This window comes from Notolepis coatsorum (genome assembly GCF_963971535.1).
Source record: "Notolepis coatsorum genome assembly, chromosome: 3".
NCBI classification, from domain to species: Eukaryota; Metazoa; Chordata; class Actinopteri; order Aulopiformes; family Paralepididae; genus Notolepis; species Notolepis coatsorum.
The window spans coordinates 103,801,380-103,820,820 of record NC_140167.1 but is presented as its reverse complement, the minus strand read 5'-3'; the positions used below and the strand labels follow the sequence as shown (position 1 = coordinate 103,820,820).

General features: G+C 48.2%; 1 protein-coding gene across 1 annotated transcript in view; it reads right to left on the bottom strand.

Annotated features, from left to right (window-relative positions):
- The window catches only part of mettl8 (methyltransferase 8, methylcytidine), a 42,991-nt gene that overhangs the window by 19,013 nt on the left and 4,537 nt on the right, over window positions 1-19,441 (bottom strand). The window contains exons 4-6 of the mRNA XM_084309645.1: window positions 17,838-18,328; window positions 15,431-15,480; window positions 7,569-7,629 (exon numbers count right to left, since the gene is read on the bottom strand). Coding sequence (XP_084165771.1) covers window positions 7,569-7,629; window positions 15,431-15,480; window positions 17,838-18,328 — 602 coding nt within the window. The remainder of the gene's footprint in view (window positions 1-7,568; window positions 7,630-15,430; window positions 15,481-17,837; window positions 18,329-19,441) is intronic.

Here is a 19,441-nt window from a genome sequence, read left to right as displayed (position 1 = left end):
CCCACTTGTACGTGACCACGCCACTCCCCTGCATGCCCCTATAACAGGCAGGAAGTGGTCACACCCTCACCCTTCCAAGTTCGAATTCCATACGCGGAAAACATCCAAGGGACCTCAGGGCGCTGAAGAGCGAGACTCTCAGCCAGTATTCATATAACTAGGGTTATAGGATAACCTTAAGTTATATTTCACTACTGGTATCGCGTCTCGCTCTGCCTTCTGAGATAAAGGGCAGAGCGGACGCGTGGACACGACAAATGCACCCCCTGAGGGCCCGTAAGCCCCAGCCAGGGAGGAGGGGAGTCCCGTCCACCCGCCCGTCCTAACGAAGGGGGGGAGGCAGTCAACTACAACCAAAGTGCGGAAAAAAAGGGAACCAGGCACCCCTGAACGCACAGCGCAAGCGGGACCACGTGTGACACAGCACACACACCCATACACTCCTGCTAGCCCACCTGATGGCGGGATGCAGGAGAGGTCCCGGACCTCAGGACTGCCTGGGAGACAGAACCCCCAGTCATGTCCATGAGGTAAAACCTAACGAAAGGACTCGGGGAAGACCAGGAGGCCGCAGCACAGATGTCCTCCACCGAGCCCCCCCCCCAACAGGGCAGCAGAGGCCGCCACACCACGAGTGGAGTGTGCCCTGACGCCCCTGGGGGGAACCTGTCCAGCCAACGTGTAGCAAAGGGCAATGCCCTCACACAACCAATGTGACAGGCGCTGCTTGGACAGCGCCTTACCCGCGCGAGGGCCACCGTAACAAACAAACAGTTGATCGGAAGCCCTGAGATCCCATGTGCGACTAAGGTAAACCTTCAGTGCACGGACAGGACACGACAGGTGAATGCTCACCTCCAACCCACTAGCGTGAGGAGGAGGGTGAAACGCCTGAAGCACAATATCCCTGGAGCGACAAGAGCTCCGGATATTCCTTGGCACAAAGGCCGGATCAGGCCACAGAGTCGCCTGCTATCGGCCCGAATAGACAGGTACTCCGACCGCACCGAGAGAGCACACGGCTCACCCACGCATCTAGCGGAGGTGATGGCCCAAAAAAAGGAACGCGGTCGTAAGACAGACGATCCAATGGCGCCTGCTCAAGAGGCTCAAACGGGGCCCCCAACAGCCTTCCCAGAACAGTTGGAGGTCCCGACTCGGAGACAGAGAACATTCCACAGGCTTGAGACGCCGTGTGCCAAGCAAGAAACGTCCCACGAGAGGGTGGCTGAACAGTGTTCTGCCATCAAAGCCCACATGACAAGAAGATATAGCTGCGGCATATACCTTCACTGTCGAGGCCGACCGCCCATCCAGGATAGACTGGAGAAGGACAGAACCGAGTCCAGGGGGCATGACACCGGGTCCAAGCCCCCAACCTCACACCACTCTCGAACCATACGCCACTTCCCTGCGTAAGCCGCGGTAGTGGACGTAGCGCGCACGTTCCGGATGGCGTTAACCACAGAAGAGTTAAGACGCATCCCCACCAGATTCACCCTTTCAGCAGCCAAGCCATCAGGGGCTGCCCCAGAACAGGAGGCAAAACATAGTTCCGCGTGCCTGAGAGAGGGCCCGCGGTGACCACGGAACAGGCCACGGCGGGGCCACCAAGAGCTGAATCAGGGCCGGGAACCACACAGCCGTGCCCCGGCCCGGCGCGACCAGGATAAAAGTCCGGCGCTCCTGACATACCCGCCCCAACAGCTGAGCTATCAGGTGTATGGGGGCAGAACGCGTACAGAATCCTGGGCGGCCATGGACCGAATCGGCCGCTGCCCGGTGGAGATGGGGGGAGCGTACTCCTCCCTGTCTGATGACATACGACGCCTACATCGTGCTGTCCGTCCTGATCAGAACATGCTCGCCCATCACATGATGGCCGAGCCGTCTGAGGACTAGAAGCACTGCCTTCAATTACAACACATTGATATGTAGTGCAGACCGGGCAGCATGGTCCTTGCCAGCTGCCCCCTACTGCGTCGGTCCGACACGTCCCCCCCCATCCCGTGAGGGAGGCGTCGGTGAAGACAGTGACGTGTGACAGCCTGCTGCCCATGGGGACCCCACTGGTGAGGGCCCCAGCCCCCCCCCCAGAGGGCAAGGTCCCCCAGTAGACATGGGAACCTTCAGCAGCTTCCACTTGACTCTCACAGGGTCTATTTTCACACTGAAAAACCCACCTCTGTATCCTCCTCATGAAGAAGAGGCCAAGAGGGACCACAGCTTGAGCAGATGCCATAATACCGCGCAGGCGTATCACGGTCAGCGCCGTAACCGTCCTGTCAGAACGGAACCTCCCGAGCGCGCCAAGAATATCCTCTCGCCGCCGCTCCGAGAGGGATGCCCATATAGACCTTGAGCTTAGAAATAAGCCCAAGTACTCCACCTGTTGACTGGGAAGAGGAGCACTCTTGTTCCAGTCTACAGCAAAACCCAGGCTGGTGAGGAATTCCACCACCTGCCTGGTATGAGACCTGGCGATCATCTCTGACCGGCCGAGGACCAGAACGTCGTCCAGGGTAGAATAAAATGTGTATCCCCTGACGACGCAGAGGCCCCAGCGCGCTCTCCACGCACTTGGTGAAGATGCAAGGAGCCAGAGAGTAGCCGAACGGCAGCCTCTGGTACTCGTACACTAAGCCCTGAAAAAGGAAGCGTAGGTATGTCCTAGGAGGGAAGATCGGGATGCAAATACGCATCCTTCAGGTCTATGGAGGTGAACCAGTCCCCCACCTGACAGCGCTTAACAGGTGGGTGACGGTCAACATTCTGAACCTTCCATGCGACAGGTCCAGTATGGGTCTGACACCCCCCCCCCCCCGATTTCTCAGGCACCAGAGAATATCGGAAGGAAACGCCGTTCATCGCGTCCTCCCATAGGACCACGATGACGGCCTGCTTCGCCGCCAGAGAACGAATCTCCTCGGCCAGGGCTGTCACTGCCGCGGACTCTGATAATAGAGTCTGTACCAAACCCAAAAACGGAGGGCGGGGGTGTGTAAACTGTAACACAAGCACCGACCTCAGCGTTCTCTCCATCCACACCGACATATGGCTACTACTGCAGCCATACGTGGTAAAAATCCCAAAGCGCCCCCGCCGCCAACTGCCGCTGGTCCGCTAGGAATCGTAGATAGGTGGCCCGGTCCCTCCCGCTGTGTGTTGTCAACCCTGGTCTCGCCAACCGCGTGAGCAGGGTGTCCCGCGGAGCCGGGATGTCGCACCCTGACTCTACCAACGAGGCAATCGCACCCAAGGGGGACCCCGACAGAAGGGGCGGTCTGATACGGGGGGAGCGGCCATCACCCCTGGTGACATAGGCTCCCCTGCTGAGCATCTTCTCGGCTTAGCTTGCTGAGGACAGCCTGCTCTGCAGCTCGACATGCATGGTGTGTGGTCCCACACTGCCCGATAGGGTGGGTCTCTACACACCGTAGCCCTGTAGTGATATTACTACCACCCAAATTCCGCGTGCCTGCTGATTTCCGCGGGATCGGAAGTCCAGACGGGGAGGCACTAACGTAATACCCGGCCTGGCGAGGGCGGGGCCGGGGGGAACCCACGCTGCAACCTCCTGGGCCTAGAGTTCCCCCTCTGACAAAAATGTTTAGATACAGGGAACCCTGCTCCGTCGACAGATACAACACCAGGCTCACCAAACACAGACGCAGGACGTGTGGTGTGGGAGCCGCTTGACAGCACAGCATTCTCATAGACAGACCCAGGCCTAGCTAGCAACTGGGTGTCAGCCCCTGTCTCCACGAGAAGCTAAATGTGGGGCCGATTGTGCTTCACTGGAAGAACGCGGCCCGCAGCCAAAGGGAACAAATCAGAGCCCTGAGTCCCGTAGTGTAGCGTGGGGGGGAGTAACCGGAGAGCGTGCTAGACACAGCTAGATGGCAACGGTATTTTAGGGCGTGCCTGTCTAATATAGCCGATCCCTCGGGCCGCCGAGGCTGTCGGCCTTGTGTCCAGGGTATCTCAGGCGGGGGAAACATGGCCGCTGGCCGGGGGCCTCGCCGCAGCCGCTGGCGAGGCCGTGCTCTCACCTCTGGCTGCACGGTGTGGGGCGGTGTGAAGCCCAGGTCAAATACCGCCCGCGCCTACGTGGACAGACCAAGGTCCACCCGTGGAGAGGGGAGCCCTGAGGAGGAGACAAGGGGAGATTGCTCCAACCAAAGATGCCTGTGAACAACCGTTAACAGCATCCTAGCCCTCCCTGAGGTTATAGCTTGCGGCTGGGTCAAAAGCTGAATAACCTCAAAACCCTGCGCAATGGTTTTGACGTCGGCTGGCCCTAAGGCCCCACCACCCGATACCATTTTTGACAGAAAAACAGCCAATTGAGCAATGTTGTTAGTTGCTGCTAAATTCTGTACTGCTGCGGTATAAGCTTCATCAGCCAACCAGCCACCTGCCGGGCCGACCCGCCTCTTGGTGTCGGCCGGGCGGGATACCGTTCCACCATGTCAGGGCAAAGGACCGATGCCACCTGCTTCACTAAGCACGGAACACCAGTGGCGGCTGCTGACCAAAGTCTATTACTAGTGAAGCACTGCTCCACTAGTAGTCATGCAAAAACCTCCACTGCGGCACACCTGTGCATGCACCTGTGTAAGGGATAAATTAATGAATGAACGAAAACTTTATTAACATATTGCAGAATGGGCTAGCCCAATACACACAATTGTTAAGGGGATGCAGACCAGAGAAAACGTTAGTCCTGTCTACATCAGGGTCCCCCATTTTCAATTCATAGATTCACAAATGCACACCTGCCCTGAGCCCTGTCATCGGCCCATCCACCCATGTAAAGGGTAAATAAGCCTCAGCTAAAACCACCAACATTAGACACCGATTGACCGTCAGCATGAATGGTTAAGAGGAGGGAAGAGTGAAGACAGCCCCGGCGGGGTACATGGGAAACGGCGCCCCAAACATCTTAGCATTAGCATCAGCTGCGCGCACTAGGATACTTGGAAAAACATCCAACAGTGAGTCATGATGACCACGTTTATCCAAATATGCCGCCCCCCGCGCCAATACATCACCCGGTCGTCTCACGAGACAACGAGCAGTATTAAACATGCCAGTACCAATGCCTGCCAGCGCAGGTCCTACCTGGGCGCGACGTGGCTCGACTGCCAAAACGCAGCGCGAAGTCCATCGGTCCGCTGTCAAACGACGAGGGAAACCCAGGATAGGACCGCCGTGCTGTCTGGACGTGCCGAGAAGGTGCCGGGGGCTGGCGTACTTCTGGCGAAAGCCCAACATTGCGTAATTTCTCCCTACGCTTCATAACAAAATTCCACCTGTTCGCAAGTGCACATGCGCAGCTTCCGCATTTGGAAAAGAATGAGGAAGGGTGAGGGCGTGACCACTTCCTGCCTGTTATAGGGGCACGCAGGGGAGTGGCGTGGTCACGTACAAGTGGGTGCATGTGTTTTGGTTTCCATGGCACAGTAGGTGCTGGAGATAATGATATCTCAGAAGGCAGAGCGAGATGCGATGCCAGTAGTGAAATATAACATATATGACATACATGACATACAGGTAGACAGTACTGTTACATCTAGACATTTATGACATACCAGATCTACAAATATACAGTACTGTTTATGAATACAAAAATAGTCTAAAAAGAGGGTATATACATTTGAATGACTGAATTATTTTATTTTGAATGTTTACAAATACAAATAAATAAACATAAACAAAAAGAAATTCGGAAATTTGTACAAATAAACAAACTAAAAGGATAGGTTTGAAGCCGAAGGCTTATAGAGCAACCTACCCCTAATTCAAAAACAAATTCAAAAAAGTTAAAGTTTTCAAAATATAACAAACAAACAAAAGAATCAACAATCAAAAATCAACAAAAACCGATCCCGGAAAGAACAAAAAAAGTCAAAGTTTGCAAGATAAAACAAACAAACAAACTAAAAATCAACAATCAACAATCAACAAAAACCGTTCCCGAAAAGAACATAAGCCAATATAGGAAAATCAAAACTTAATTTGCAATACCCGAGTTTCATGGTAGAGAAAAACAGATTCTACATGTAGGTTCAATTTGACTATAAATGCTTGAGGCTTGGGCTGATCGTCATACTAACTCGTTTGGCTGGGTTAGGGGGAGGGAATAGAAGCCGTGGGTGGGAATCTGGCGTTGTGGACAGCGACGCCTACAGGTCAGGTCTGGGCGCTTGCTCAGCGAAAGGCAGGACTTGATGAAGGCAGCGTGACCTCCCACGCGTTACACTTCACCAATGAGAGTCCTCGCTGCCAGGTAAAAAAAGAGTCACTGGCTGTCGCCGCGCGTGTCGGAGGAAGCGTGCGGATGACTTCAGGGTTCCCTTGTACCGACCAGTAGGAGAACATGCGCACAACAAACAGGTAGGGGAGGGGGGGAATTGGCACAACGACTAAATTAGGATGGGGAGAAAACAGAGAAAAAAATCGGAGATAAGAGAGGATAAAAAAAATAGATAGATTCTAGAACCCTGTTTTTTTTTTTTAAATACTCCTGCTGTTTTTTATTTCATCCGGTAGATTGTTCCAGAGTTTCACTCCTTTAACTGACACAGACATACTTTTAAGTGTGTGGTTCGAGCTCTAGGCTGTTTCAAATTGAGTGTTCTTCTTAAATTATACCTGAGGGGGAAGAAACTGTACATTGGAGGAGGTTGGATCGGTGGGGTGGGTAACTGTACATTGGAGGGGGTTGGGTTTGGACATTTACAGGGGCCAGTTTCGAATTTAGGGGGGGATTAACAAAGTATCCAAAATGTTTTTTTTAATAATAGGAATGCGGATATATAGACATTTCCGGATGCGTGGAGTTAGGACTTGCATACAGTTAATAGGGAGTAGTTGTACATCGCTGGGCATTATGTATGTTGTTCATGACACCCATTGGGTCAGTGCTGTCTGAGATGGCTGAGCTCCATGCTTGTGGAATGAGGGAGGCAGCGGCTGCAGTGTGGAGTTGGTCTGGCAGTGCAGCTGAAATCCACTATAGATTGAGGTGAAGGTGGTGATGGTGGCCGGGGGGGAGGAGGTGGTGTTTTCAGCTGGGCTTTCCATTTTTCTACTTATATATATATATATATTTGTAATATTCCTTTTATTTTTTAAATGTTTCCTTTTCTTTTTGTGTTTATCCTAAATTTAAAAAAAAAATGTATCACAAAAAAAGAGAGCTTTTAAACAAACTGAAGTGAACTCCACTCGTGAGATTAAAACCATCGGATGGAAATGACCTTAGTCAGAGCATCAGACCCATTTCTGAATAATGAGCACATATCAGCAATCTGTGTTTACTGTAGTAATTTAAGTCATTTAAAATGTCAGGGTCAATCAGGGTTTACTGTAGTAGTCATTTAAAATGTCAGGGTCAATCAGGGTTTACTGTAGTAGTCATTTAAAATGTCAGGGTCAATCAGGGTTTACTGTAGTAGTCATTTAAAATGTCAGGGTCAATCAGGGTTTACTGTAGTAGTCATTTAAAATGTCAGGGTCAATCAGGGTTTACTGTTGTTTAAAAAATAAAATAAAAAGCTTACCTTGACCATCTGAATGGCACGAGGGGAAAAGTCACAGCAGTATAAGAACGCCCCTTTTTCTCTGCAATAGAAATAGGTATTTTAAATGGAGCCCGTCTCAAAGCCCCGCCCTCTTTTCTTTATCCTCCAATCACAATTGTTGCATCGAGGGAAGTAACAGTTGTGATTGGAGGATCAAGAAAAGAGGGCGGGTTCTGAGATAAGGTCAATTATTACTAGCACCGGTAACAGTCTGAGAGAAAGCAGGGAAATTATATTGCACTCTCTGGTAACAATATATTCATAGTCATATGACATTTTTTTTTCAAAAATAGTTATTACTCCCATGTCTGCCTATGGGAGCTCTTCTAGTCCCTGTCCCTGTGTCTCTGAGTGGATGTCTCGAGTGACAGTGTGATGATATACAGGTACACAGCCTATATACAGCCAGCCCCGGTCCTGCCCCCATTCGGCTCGTCAAGGTGGTGTAAACATTATTTTTATTTTATTAAATACTTTAGATACTGCTACTATGTATGTATGTATGCATATGTGTTTATCTTACATGTACCGTAATTGCCGGACTGACTATAAGCCGCACCTTTTTACCCATGTTTTGAACCCTGCGGCTTATACAACGATGTGGCTAATCTATGGATCTTTACAGCGAATGGCCACCAGGGGCGCTCTCGCAGGTGTCTAGTGGACACCTGCGGCTTATAGTCAGGTGCGGCTTGTATATGTACACATTTATTTTTCGTTCTATATCTAGCTGGTGCGGCTTATATTCAGGTGCAGCTTATAGTCCGGCAATTACGGTATATATACTAGGGCTGTCAAAGTTAATGCTTTAACTTTGGAGATTAATTAAAATTATTTAAAGCATTAAAATAAATTAATCTAGATTAATCTATGGAGTGAAAAATCTTCAATCTTAGCGCCGCGGATATAGGAAAGAGATCTAGCTGAGTCAATGTTGATGGTTTTGTTGAACATTTGTATTTCACAGGAGATAAACTGTATTAAAAAAAAGCTATTAAAATAGTCTTTGAATCTAAATATAATTTCTTTGTGTTGATTTTACATTAATTCCATGATTTTACTTGTTAAAGTTATGTGATGTATACGATTGCATGTAACTGTCTAACTGTTTCCACAAGAGGGCGCTATAGGCGGAGCTATTGACGCTGGCGCCAGGCAAGAGGGTATTTAAGGGAATGTTCCCTCCCTCTCTGTCTCTTCCAACCTACCTCTCACAGAGAGAAGGTCTCATGTACTAATGTGCGATGTGATAATAAACCACGCCGATTAAAGGCTGAAGTGAGAGGACCTTGTCGTCATGACCAAGTTATTGTCTCCCCATAAGTGACTCTGTCAACATTACTCAAGTAAAATATGTTACAAGCTTCGGTCTTAAGTAGAAAAATGCTATTTTTAATCTAGATTAATTACAGAAAATTGTGAGATTAATTAGTTAATTTTTTTTAAATCTATTGACAGCACTAATATATACATACCAATTATTCGCTTGTTCTATTCTCCATCCATCTATAATCCATAGCAACACCATATATCACCGACACCCTGATGGGGGATCCCCTTTGAACTGCCCATCTGAGGTTTCTCCCCCTTTTTTCCTATTGCTAGGTTTTAGGGAGTTGTTCCTCATCTTCATTGGGGAAAGTCTGGGGGTGTTGCAAAATTTTAGATTTTATGGTGGTTTTTAATATTTTTATTGTGGATCTATTGTGATGTTTCTTCTTGATCTGTGAAGCCCATGGGGGGAAATTCGTTGTGATTTCGGGCTATAAAAAATACATTTGATTTGATGATCAGACATATTACTCGTTATGAGAGGACAGGGAAATACTTTAGTTTAAACTTGACTACAGTAAATGTGTTGACAATCATGGATTTTCTTTTAAGTTATACAATGGGCTTCTAATAGACTTTTTGGGTCCCAAGGTCATGAAAATTACTCAAGCACGTAACCCTTTCACTACCACACTACAGAAGGTTAACCCTTTACTATCACACTACAGACGGTTAACCATCTGTAGTGTGATAGTAAAGGGTTAACCTTCTGTAGTGTGGTAGTGAAAGGTTTAACCGTTTGTCGTGTGGTAGTGAAAGGGTTAACCTTTTGTCATGTGGCAGTGAAAGGGTTAACCTTCTGTATTGTCGCAGTGAAAGGGTTAACTGTTTGGTAGTGCGGCAGTGAAAGGGTTAAAGGACTGTAAGAGACGGAGCAGGCTGTTATTCAAGATTTTCAAGAGGTTTATTTGTCACATACATACCAGGGCATACAGTGAAATGCGGGTGGCCATGCCCGCTTCGATTGTGCAACAATACTAAATAATAAAATAGACATAAAATAGGCATGATAAAATAGACATGCTAAAGTCCTGAGTGCAATACATTTGTTAGCTACGGATTTAAGGCACTGGGTCCTATGTACACTACTATACAATATACAGTTTTTACTCTATATCCTTATGCTATACTTGCTATATCTAAACTATACTGTTGACAGAGTCAGCTATGGAGCGACAATAATATGTTCATGACGACAAGGTTTCTCTTTAGCCTTCGGCGTGGTTTATTTCACATTGCACCCAACAGTACACATGAGACCTTCTCTTGTGAGAGGCGACGGAGGAAGAGAATGAGGGGGGAGGTAACATCTCCTTTTATACCTCTCACCTGGCGTCAGCTTCAATAGATACGCCTATAGCGCCCTCTTGTGGAAACAGTTAGACAGTTACATGCAATCATACATAACATCTAACTTCAACAATACTATATAAGAAGACTCCCTGGAGGAGACTCAGGTCCTTCAATGTGTGCAATAGACTGCTGCAGTCATTCTACCAGTCTGTAGTGGCCAGCGTCCTCTTCTATGCTGTGGTATGCTGGGGGGGCTACATCAACTCAAGGGACACCAACAAACTGAACAAGGGCGGTCAGGTGGCGTAGCGGAGATTGTGCTCGTCACCAATGCAAGAGGCTGCGGTCTCGACTCCCGGAGAGTCAGCATTGCCTTGGCTTGGGCTGATCGCTATACTAAGAGAGGCAGCGGTCTGAATATAACGCACTGGGCAAAGTATGTCATACCCTCAATCTCATTGTCTAATAAACAACAACGTATTGGTTAGAACTGAGAGAGGGCATTGATCGACACGCAGAAAGGATCATGTGTTGTCATGGTGACTGCAGGCTATAGGTCCACAGTTAAGGAAAACTCCAACATTTTGGGAAATTAGCTTATTTGCCATCTTCCCTGGAGTTAGACAAGAAGATACATACCTTTTTTGTCTCTGTGCATGCATTTAGCTTAGGGAACAGCCGCTCCGTTAGCGTAGCTTAGCTTCATCCCTGGAAGTGGGTCAGATTTGTAGCCTCAAGTTCCCTACAGTTCCCAACAGTCACGAAATACACTCCAAATACAACTCCAAAACGTTCCTGTAAACATGTTGTGACCTGTGTATTTACCACATGGAGAAATAAAAAATAATAATAATTGAATAATTTTTTTTGTATCCACTTTTTATCCGAGGAGGCAGCCGTCGCATCTTTTCACCTGTACAGTGCAATCTCTCAGTGGCGAGGAGTAACGCGTGGGAGGCTCACGCTGCCCCCGTTACTTCCTGATTCTGCTGTACAGGCGCACCAACCGACCTGTAGGAGTCGCTGTCTACAATGTCCAATCCCCACCCACCAGCTTTCCCACCCCTAACACTGGCAATTGTGTTAGTATGAACGACCAGCCAAGCTGGTAGCAACGCCGAGAGCTGGGCTCGAACCCAGCATCTCCTGCGTTAGTGGCGAGCGCCTTGCCCACTGTGCCACTTAGCCGCCTTGTATAGGCCCTTTTCTGACTCGACGACATACACATTCCAAATAGACCCTTTGTGTTTCCTGTTGGATTAATGCAGCTGCTGACAGGAAGTAAACAAGGGGTCAAAGATGTTCCCATGGCAACGGAATAGCAACAGAATACTTCTTAAAAGGTCTTCTAACTCAAACTCTGTATACAGCATGCATGTACAATAGTTCTGTGTATACCATATATATATACATACTATATATACTATATATTTACAGCATATATATATATATCCACATCTGTCTGTACATACCTGCATATAATCCTTGATACATATCTTTAGATACTATATCTATATCTGTACATATCCCTTATCTACTCTTACTAGTTACACTGCTGGCCATTATGACTTACTACCATAGTGTCTTTATACCTGTATCACTGTACATATTAATACTACAACTCTGTACATACATCTGATTAGCACTATTACGCAGTGGTACTAATTTATATATGTTAAACCCAGTTTAATCACCTCTACATTGTATATTACTATTGCACTTTATTGTTACATTTGCACTCTGGTTGGATGCCAGACTTCTTCTTGTTGTACTGTACTTGTGCTGTATGACGACAATACATTTGAATTGAATCAAATCAAATCGAATTGAAAGTAATCTAATCTAATCTAAACCAATGTTGTGTTTTCATTGCCTCACAGTCATGTCCTGTGTAAAATGAAACAACAGTTTTAGTTATTGTGCCTGATTGGTCTCTGTCTGTCACACTACTCTTGTAACAGAGGTGTTACAAGAAGGTGTTCCACAAGGAAGCATACTAGGACCGCTACTGTTCCTAATTTATGCAAATGACATGTCGTCAGCTTGTGACTGCAACTTGTTCCTGTTTGAGGACGACTCAGCCCTGCTGGTCTCTGACAAGAACAAGTTACAGGTTGAAAAAACCCTCAGCTCAGAACTAGGCAAAATCTGCATATGGCTTGCTGATAACAAACTATCATTACACATGGGCAAAACAGAGTCCATTCTCTTCAGTTCAAATAACAAAGTCAGCAAGACCGACGGCTTCTCAGTTACAGTGGGTGACAATATTGTCACAAGGAAAGAAGAAATTACCTACCTGGGTTCCATCCTAGAGGCAAATCTTTCCTGTGACAAAATGGCATCCAATGTAATAAAAAAAGTCAACCAACGAACTCGATTCTTGTACCGGATCTCCTCACTGGTAAACAAGAATACCCTGAAGACTCTGGCAGGAGCACTCATTCAAGGATACTACGACTATGCTTGTACCTCATGGTACCAAAGCACCTCAAAGGCGCTAAAAACGGTTGACGGTTCCTTTGTCGATATGGGGAGATCTCGCCCATTGGAGGAGGCTGGGTATCCTCACCATTGGGGTCCCCATGGGCAGCAGGCGCTCACACGTCACGGTCTTCACCGACGCCTCTCTCACGGGTTGGGGAGGGACGTGTCGGACCAACGCAGTGGGGGGCAGCATCCTGGCCCGTCTACCCTGCACATCAATGTGTAGGAATTGAAGGCGGTCCTCCTGGTCCTCAAACGGTTCGACCACCTGGTGGTAGGCGAGCACGTTCTGGTCAGAACGGACAGTATGACGGCAGCAGCGTATATCAACAGGCAGGGTGGGACTCGTTCCATCCGCCTGCACCGGGCGGCGGTCGAACTTTGGCTATGGGCATCTCGCAGGCTGCGCAGTCTGAGGGCGCTCCACATCCCTGGTGTAGAGAATGTGGGCGCAGATATGATGTCTTGGGGCGGTCCTCGTTACGATATAGTCAGGCAGATCTGGGATCGCTTCGGGGAGGCCTCTGTGGATCTGTTTGCGAGCCGACGTTCTCACAAGTGCCCCTTGTGGTTCTCGGTCAGTCGGGCAGATCATCCCCCCTTGGGGGTGGATGCCTTCTCGATCTTTCCATGGCCGCCCGGCCTTCTGTACGCCTTTCCTCCTGTACAGCTGTTGAGTCAGCTGTTGGAGCAGATACGGAGGGAGCGCAGGACGGTGATCCTCGTCGCGCCGGACCGGGGCACGGCAGTGTGGTTCCCGGTCTTGATCCAGCTACTGGTCGCTCCGCCTTGGGTTATTCCTTGGTCGGCGACGGCCCTCTCCCAGCAACACGGGTCGCTGTTTCAGTACCCGGTGTTGGGCCAACGTCTGATGGTGTGGCTGGTGGGAGGGTAAGTCTGGAGAGGATGGACCCTTCTGTGGTTGATACCATCCGGAATGCGCATGCTCCCTCCACTGTCGCGCTTTACGCGGGCAGATGGCGTATGTTCCAAGTGTGGTGTAAGGCGGGGGGCCGGGACCCAGTCTCCTGCCCCCTGGATGCTGTCCTTGGTTACCTCCAGTCTCTCCTTGATAGACTGTCGGCTTCGACGGTGAGGGTATATGCAGCAGCTATATCCTCCTATCATGAGGGATTTGAGGGGGATGTCTTGTTCAGCCACCCTCTTGTGAAGCGTTTCCTGCTGGCCGCTCGACGCGTTAAGCCGGTGCAACGCTCTTTGGCTCCGAGTTGGGATCTTCAATTGGTCCTCGGTCGGTTGTCCTTGGCCCCGTTTGAGCCGCTTGAGCAAGCGCCGTTGGGACGGCTGTCGTTTAAGACCGCGTTCTTGCTGGCCGTCACCTCCGCTAAACGCGTGGGTGAGCTCTGTGCTCTTTCGGTACGTCCAGAGTGCCTGTCTTTTCGTTCCGATTGCGGTGCCACTCTGCGGCCTTCGTGCCTAAGAATATCCGGAGTTCCTTCCGCTCCAGGGATATTGTGGTTCAGGCGTTTCATCCGCCTCCTCACGCTAGTGAGTTAGATGCGGGCCTTCACCTGTCATGTCCGGTCCGTGCTTTGGGAATTTACCTCAGCCGTACTCAGGACCTCAGGGTTACCGATCAGCTTTTTGTCTGTCACGGTGGTTCTCGTGCCGGTAAGGCACTATCGAAACAGCGCCTGTCCCATTGGTTGTGCGAGGGCATTGCCCTCTGCTACACGTTGGCCGGGCTGGATCCCCCTGGGGGCGTCAGGGCGCACTCCACTCGTGGGGTGGCAGCCTCTGCCGCTCTGCTGGGTGGGGCCTCGGTGGAGGACATCTGTGCTGCAGCTTCATGGTCCTCCCCGGGCCCCTTCGTAAGGTTTTACCTCATGGACATGACCGGGGGTTCTGTCTCCCAGGCGGTTCTGGGGTCTGTGGCCTCTCCTGCTTCCCGTCCTTTGGTAGGGTAGCAGGGGTGTGTGAGTATGGGCCACAGTGTGTTGGGTCACACGTGGTTCCGCCTGTGCTGTGTGTTCAAGGGGTTCTAGTTCCCTCTTGCTCGCACTCAGGTGGAGTTGACTGCGCCCCCCCTTCATTAGGGAGGATGGGGTGACGGGACTCCCCAACCCCTTGATGTGGGCTTACGGGTCCTCAGGGGGTGCATCTGTCAGGCCTCGCGTCCGCTCTACCCCATATCTCGGTATGGCTTACGAGCGGGACGCGATGGCCAAGTACGATAATATAACGACAGGTTATGTATATAACCTAGTTATATGAGTACTGGCTAAGCGTCCCGCTCTTAAGCGGCCCTGAGTTCCCTTGGGGAATCTTTTCCTGGAAACAGGTTTTTTACGAGGAAGAGTGAGTGGTGACCACGCCTAGTACTTTATAGTACACCTCTATAGGGGCGGGGCCTGGCAGGTGGTGGGTGTATTTGTTTTTCGTTGATGGTGTACAGTAGGTACATGAGATGAGGTATATCTCGGTATGGCTTAAGAGCGGGACGCTTAGCCAGTACTTATATAACTAGGTTATATACATAACCTGTCATTTTGTGTTGTAGTGTGACAGGTGTATTATGTCTGTCTGTTCTCTCTCTGCTTGGTTGGCCTGAATGTATTTTTTCTGTTTTCGTATTGTTCCCGTCTTTCTTTTTTCCCCCGCCCCCGGGCTGCGCCCCGGGCCGATGTACTGTAACAATTGGTTGACAATATAAATAAATTTATCATATCAAAATGTATGATTCATCATATCTCAGTGCATATACTCACTTGATTGAAGTAACAATGGGAAAGACACTGTTACCAACTCCACACCCAACCTGTGAAGGTAACACATGACAGTGATGATCCTGCCTGGATTGTATTCAAAATCATCCAACACAATTACCGGTAGTATAGTCTTGTTACAGTTCCATGTCCAAATATTATAACATATATATTATATCACTATAAGGGTATATCTGCAGGTTTCAACACGTTACATTTAACACTTTTTAAGACCTTTTTAATACCACTTGGAGCTAAATGTAATACCAATTTCACTTTTTAATACCCTTTAAGGCCTTAAATTGAGAATTATGAATTAAGACTTTTTGATACCCCACAGATATACCCTGGTTATTATAGAGCTAACGGCTGGTGCACTTGAGAACTGTTAGGACTGTCTGACTCTTAATAATAAACACTGTTAGGACTATCGGAGTCTTAATAATAAACACTGTTAGGACTGTCTGACTCTTAATAATAAACACTGTTAGGACTATCTGACTCTTAATAATAAACACTGTTAGGACTGTCTGACTCTTAATAATAAACACTGTTAGGACTATCTGACTCTTAATAATAAACACTGTTAGGACTATCTGACTCTTAATAATAAACACTGTTAGGACTATCGGAGTCTTAATAATAAACACTGTTAGGACTGTCTGACTCTTAATAATAAACACTGTTAGGACTGTCTGACTCTTAATAATAAACACTGTTAGGACTATCTGACTCTTAATAATAAACACTGTTAGGACTGTCTGACTCTTAATAATAAACACTGTTAGGACTATCGGAGTCTTAATAATAAACACTGTTAGGACTGTCTGACTCTTAATAATAAACACTGTTAGGACTATCGGACTCTTAATAATAAACACTGTTAGGATTGTCTGACTCTTAATAATAAACACTGTTAGGACTGTCTGACTCTTAATAATAAACACTGCATGGACTCTGTTGCAGTGTGTTACTATGGTTTGGACCATGTATACCATCATCACTATTACTACTGTCTGATTGAATCCTGCCACTCACTACAGTTCACTACTACTACTACTACTGTTATCACCATTATCATTACTACTTGCATTTTGTTCTATGTTCTATTATGATTACTACCTATCCTACCTGTACCGCCCCCCCCCCCCCCACCCCTCATGCTGCTATGACACTTGAATTTCCCAAAATGGATTAATAAAGGAACACTTGACTTGATTTGATGTTGCAATGAGTCATGCATCATGCTTCCATCAACCAAAATCAAGGTAAATGGTGCATTAATATAACAGCTTTTATCCAAAGCGCTTTACAACTTGTTCCTCACATTCACACAACGACGGCAGAGGTGCCCACGCGGGGTGCCAACCTGCTCATCGGGAGCAGTCAGGGGTTAAGTGTCTTTCTCACTGCCGGGAGGAGCCGGGATCGAACCGGGAACCTTCAGATTACCAGACGACCGCTCTACCTCCTGAGCCACTGTCATCATCCAGGTTGGTCGCCTGGATGACGACCAACCACCTCAAACTGAACCTAAGCAAAACAGAATTGCTTCAGAATTGCTTCACCTGCCGGCCAAATCCTCCCCCCTGACCGACCCTCCATCACAGTCAAGAATGCAACTGTGACCGCGTCACCGACCGCCAAGAACCTTGGTGTTGTCCTTGACAACCAGTTGAACTGCTCCGCTCACATCGCAGCGACAACCAGAACCTGCAGATTCCTCCTGAGCAACGTCAGAAGGATCCGCCCTTTCCTGACAATGGAAGCCACCCAACTCCTCGTCCAATCAACAGTCATCTCCCGCCTCGACTACTGCAACGCACTGCTTGCTGGCCTCCCGGCCACCGCCACCAAGCCTCTTCAACTCATTCAGAACGCAGCGGCCCGCCTGATCTCAAACCTACCGAAGTCGGCCCATGTCACCCCACTTCTCAGGGACCTGCACTGGCTCCCCATTGGTGAAGGGAACGGCTCCCGCCTACCTCCGGTCAATGGTCTTTAACTACACACCCTCAAGACCCCTACGCTCTACATCTTCTGGCCGTCCCAGAAGTCGCCTATTCTCGGTCCTTGCCCCACAGTGGTGGAACGGACTTCCCACCACAGTTAGGACAGCCGAAACCCGTCCAATATTTCGCTGTCGACTAAAGGCGCACTTCTTCAAACATGATCTGAAATGAAATAAAAAATGAAATAAAAAAATCTAACCCTAACTAACCTTACTGTCATGCACTTGTCCTAATATACTAACCTACACTGTAGCACTCAACACCTTGATGAACATTGTTACTCAGCTGATAGAGTTGTGCCCTTCCTGATGACTTGTTGTACAAAACTTGTACAGTAAGTCGCTTTGGATAAAAGCGTCAGCTAAATGACTAAATGTAAATATAATATATTTAAAAACCTCCAAGATCCTGAAAGTTGCATGTTGACCAGGGAAGGTGTTGCTCTGTTGACCAGGGAGAGGGTTGCTCTGTTGACCAGGGAGAGGGTTGCTCTGTTGACCAGGGAGAGTGTTGCTCTGTTGACCAGGGAGAGGGTTGCTCTGTTGACCAGGGAGAGTGTTGCTCCGTTGACCAGGGACCCCACTCTCTACCCCGTCTCCACAACAGGAGTGCTGGAGGTCAGTGGCGTCTGCGTGTCTGTGAGCGGGGACAGAGCATGGATGTGGCCTGGTCTCCATGTCCCTGCCATGCCCACTAGGGTGCGGGTGTGAGGCCTTTAGTCCACCCTGGCAGCCATTTGTCCCCACACTCTCTGTCCCCGCGCTCTCTGTCCCCGCAGGAAGCAGCTCTGGGAATTCTAGAAACAGCCACTTGCGATCTTTGAAGAACTTGTCTTGGTGCGTCTCGTAGAAGCCGTCCCAGTATCTGCAGGCATCGGTGTCATATTTACCTGAGTGGTGGGGAATTAAAAAACACCTTTAAATGATCATATTTACCTGAGTGGTGGGGAATTTAAAAACACCTTTAAATTATCATATTTACCTGAGTGGTGGGGAATTTAAAGACACCTTTAAATGATCATTTTCGTCACGTTACCAGGGCATGGAACTAACTGTTTTGTCAACTGGCCATAAGTGGCTAGTGGATTCAGAATTGACCTAGTGAATTTAGTATCAGAGTTTCAGAATTCAGAGTTTATTTTTCTCATATCTTTATATTCAGATCTAATTTTATCACCTATATTTATGTCTTTCTACTATTTCCCTGCCCATACCTGGACCTCCCCTCCCCCCTCCCCCATGCTGCTATGATGCCCGAATTTCCCCAAGGGGATCAATAAAGCAATATCTTATCTTATCTTATTATAGTGACAAAGGACCAACTGGGCCCTCATTCATCAACGTGTGCGTAGAACATGTTCTATTTCCACACGTAAGCACAGAATTTAGAATGAGTGTACGCACAGGGAAGTCGGGATTCATCACACGTGCGTACGCAGGTTCTACGCACACCTGTCATGATGAATATAACTTTGATCCTACGTTTGAGCTTTAAGTATTTGCTTTGAGTTTTAAGTATTTGCATACCAGAAACGCCCCGATTAACCATATACGGTAATGGAATACACCCATGAAATGTGGAAAAATGGACTAAGCCGAGGGAAGCGTGTCATGAGACAGGCTGACAGACGTGTACACTTACGGTGATGTCGGATATGATATCTATTAACCATTGCTGCCTGGGCAGCGCAAACACTAATAAATACCGCGCTGGAATATGACTGCCTTTTCCCGTGTTGTTTGATTAATACCCAGGGATTAAAGTTCTCCTCAATTTTATTCCAAATCGCGATGGATCTCCCGTCAATTCTCTACCTGCTGCATATGATTTCTAGAGGCATACTACAATCTATTTTGATGTCAGTATTGGGTAGCCTATATAAACAATAATACGAGAGCATATACAAGAACAATGAATCTTACTGCCATGTATGATGTAGCAGATACGCCATGTGTAGCCTGCCTATATGTGATCAATACAAACATGAACTTGAATTCCATCA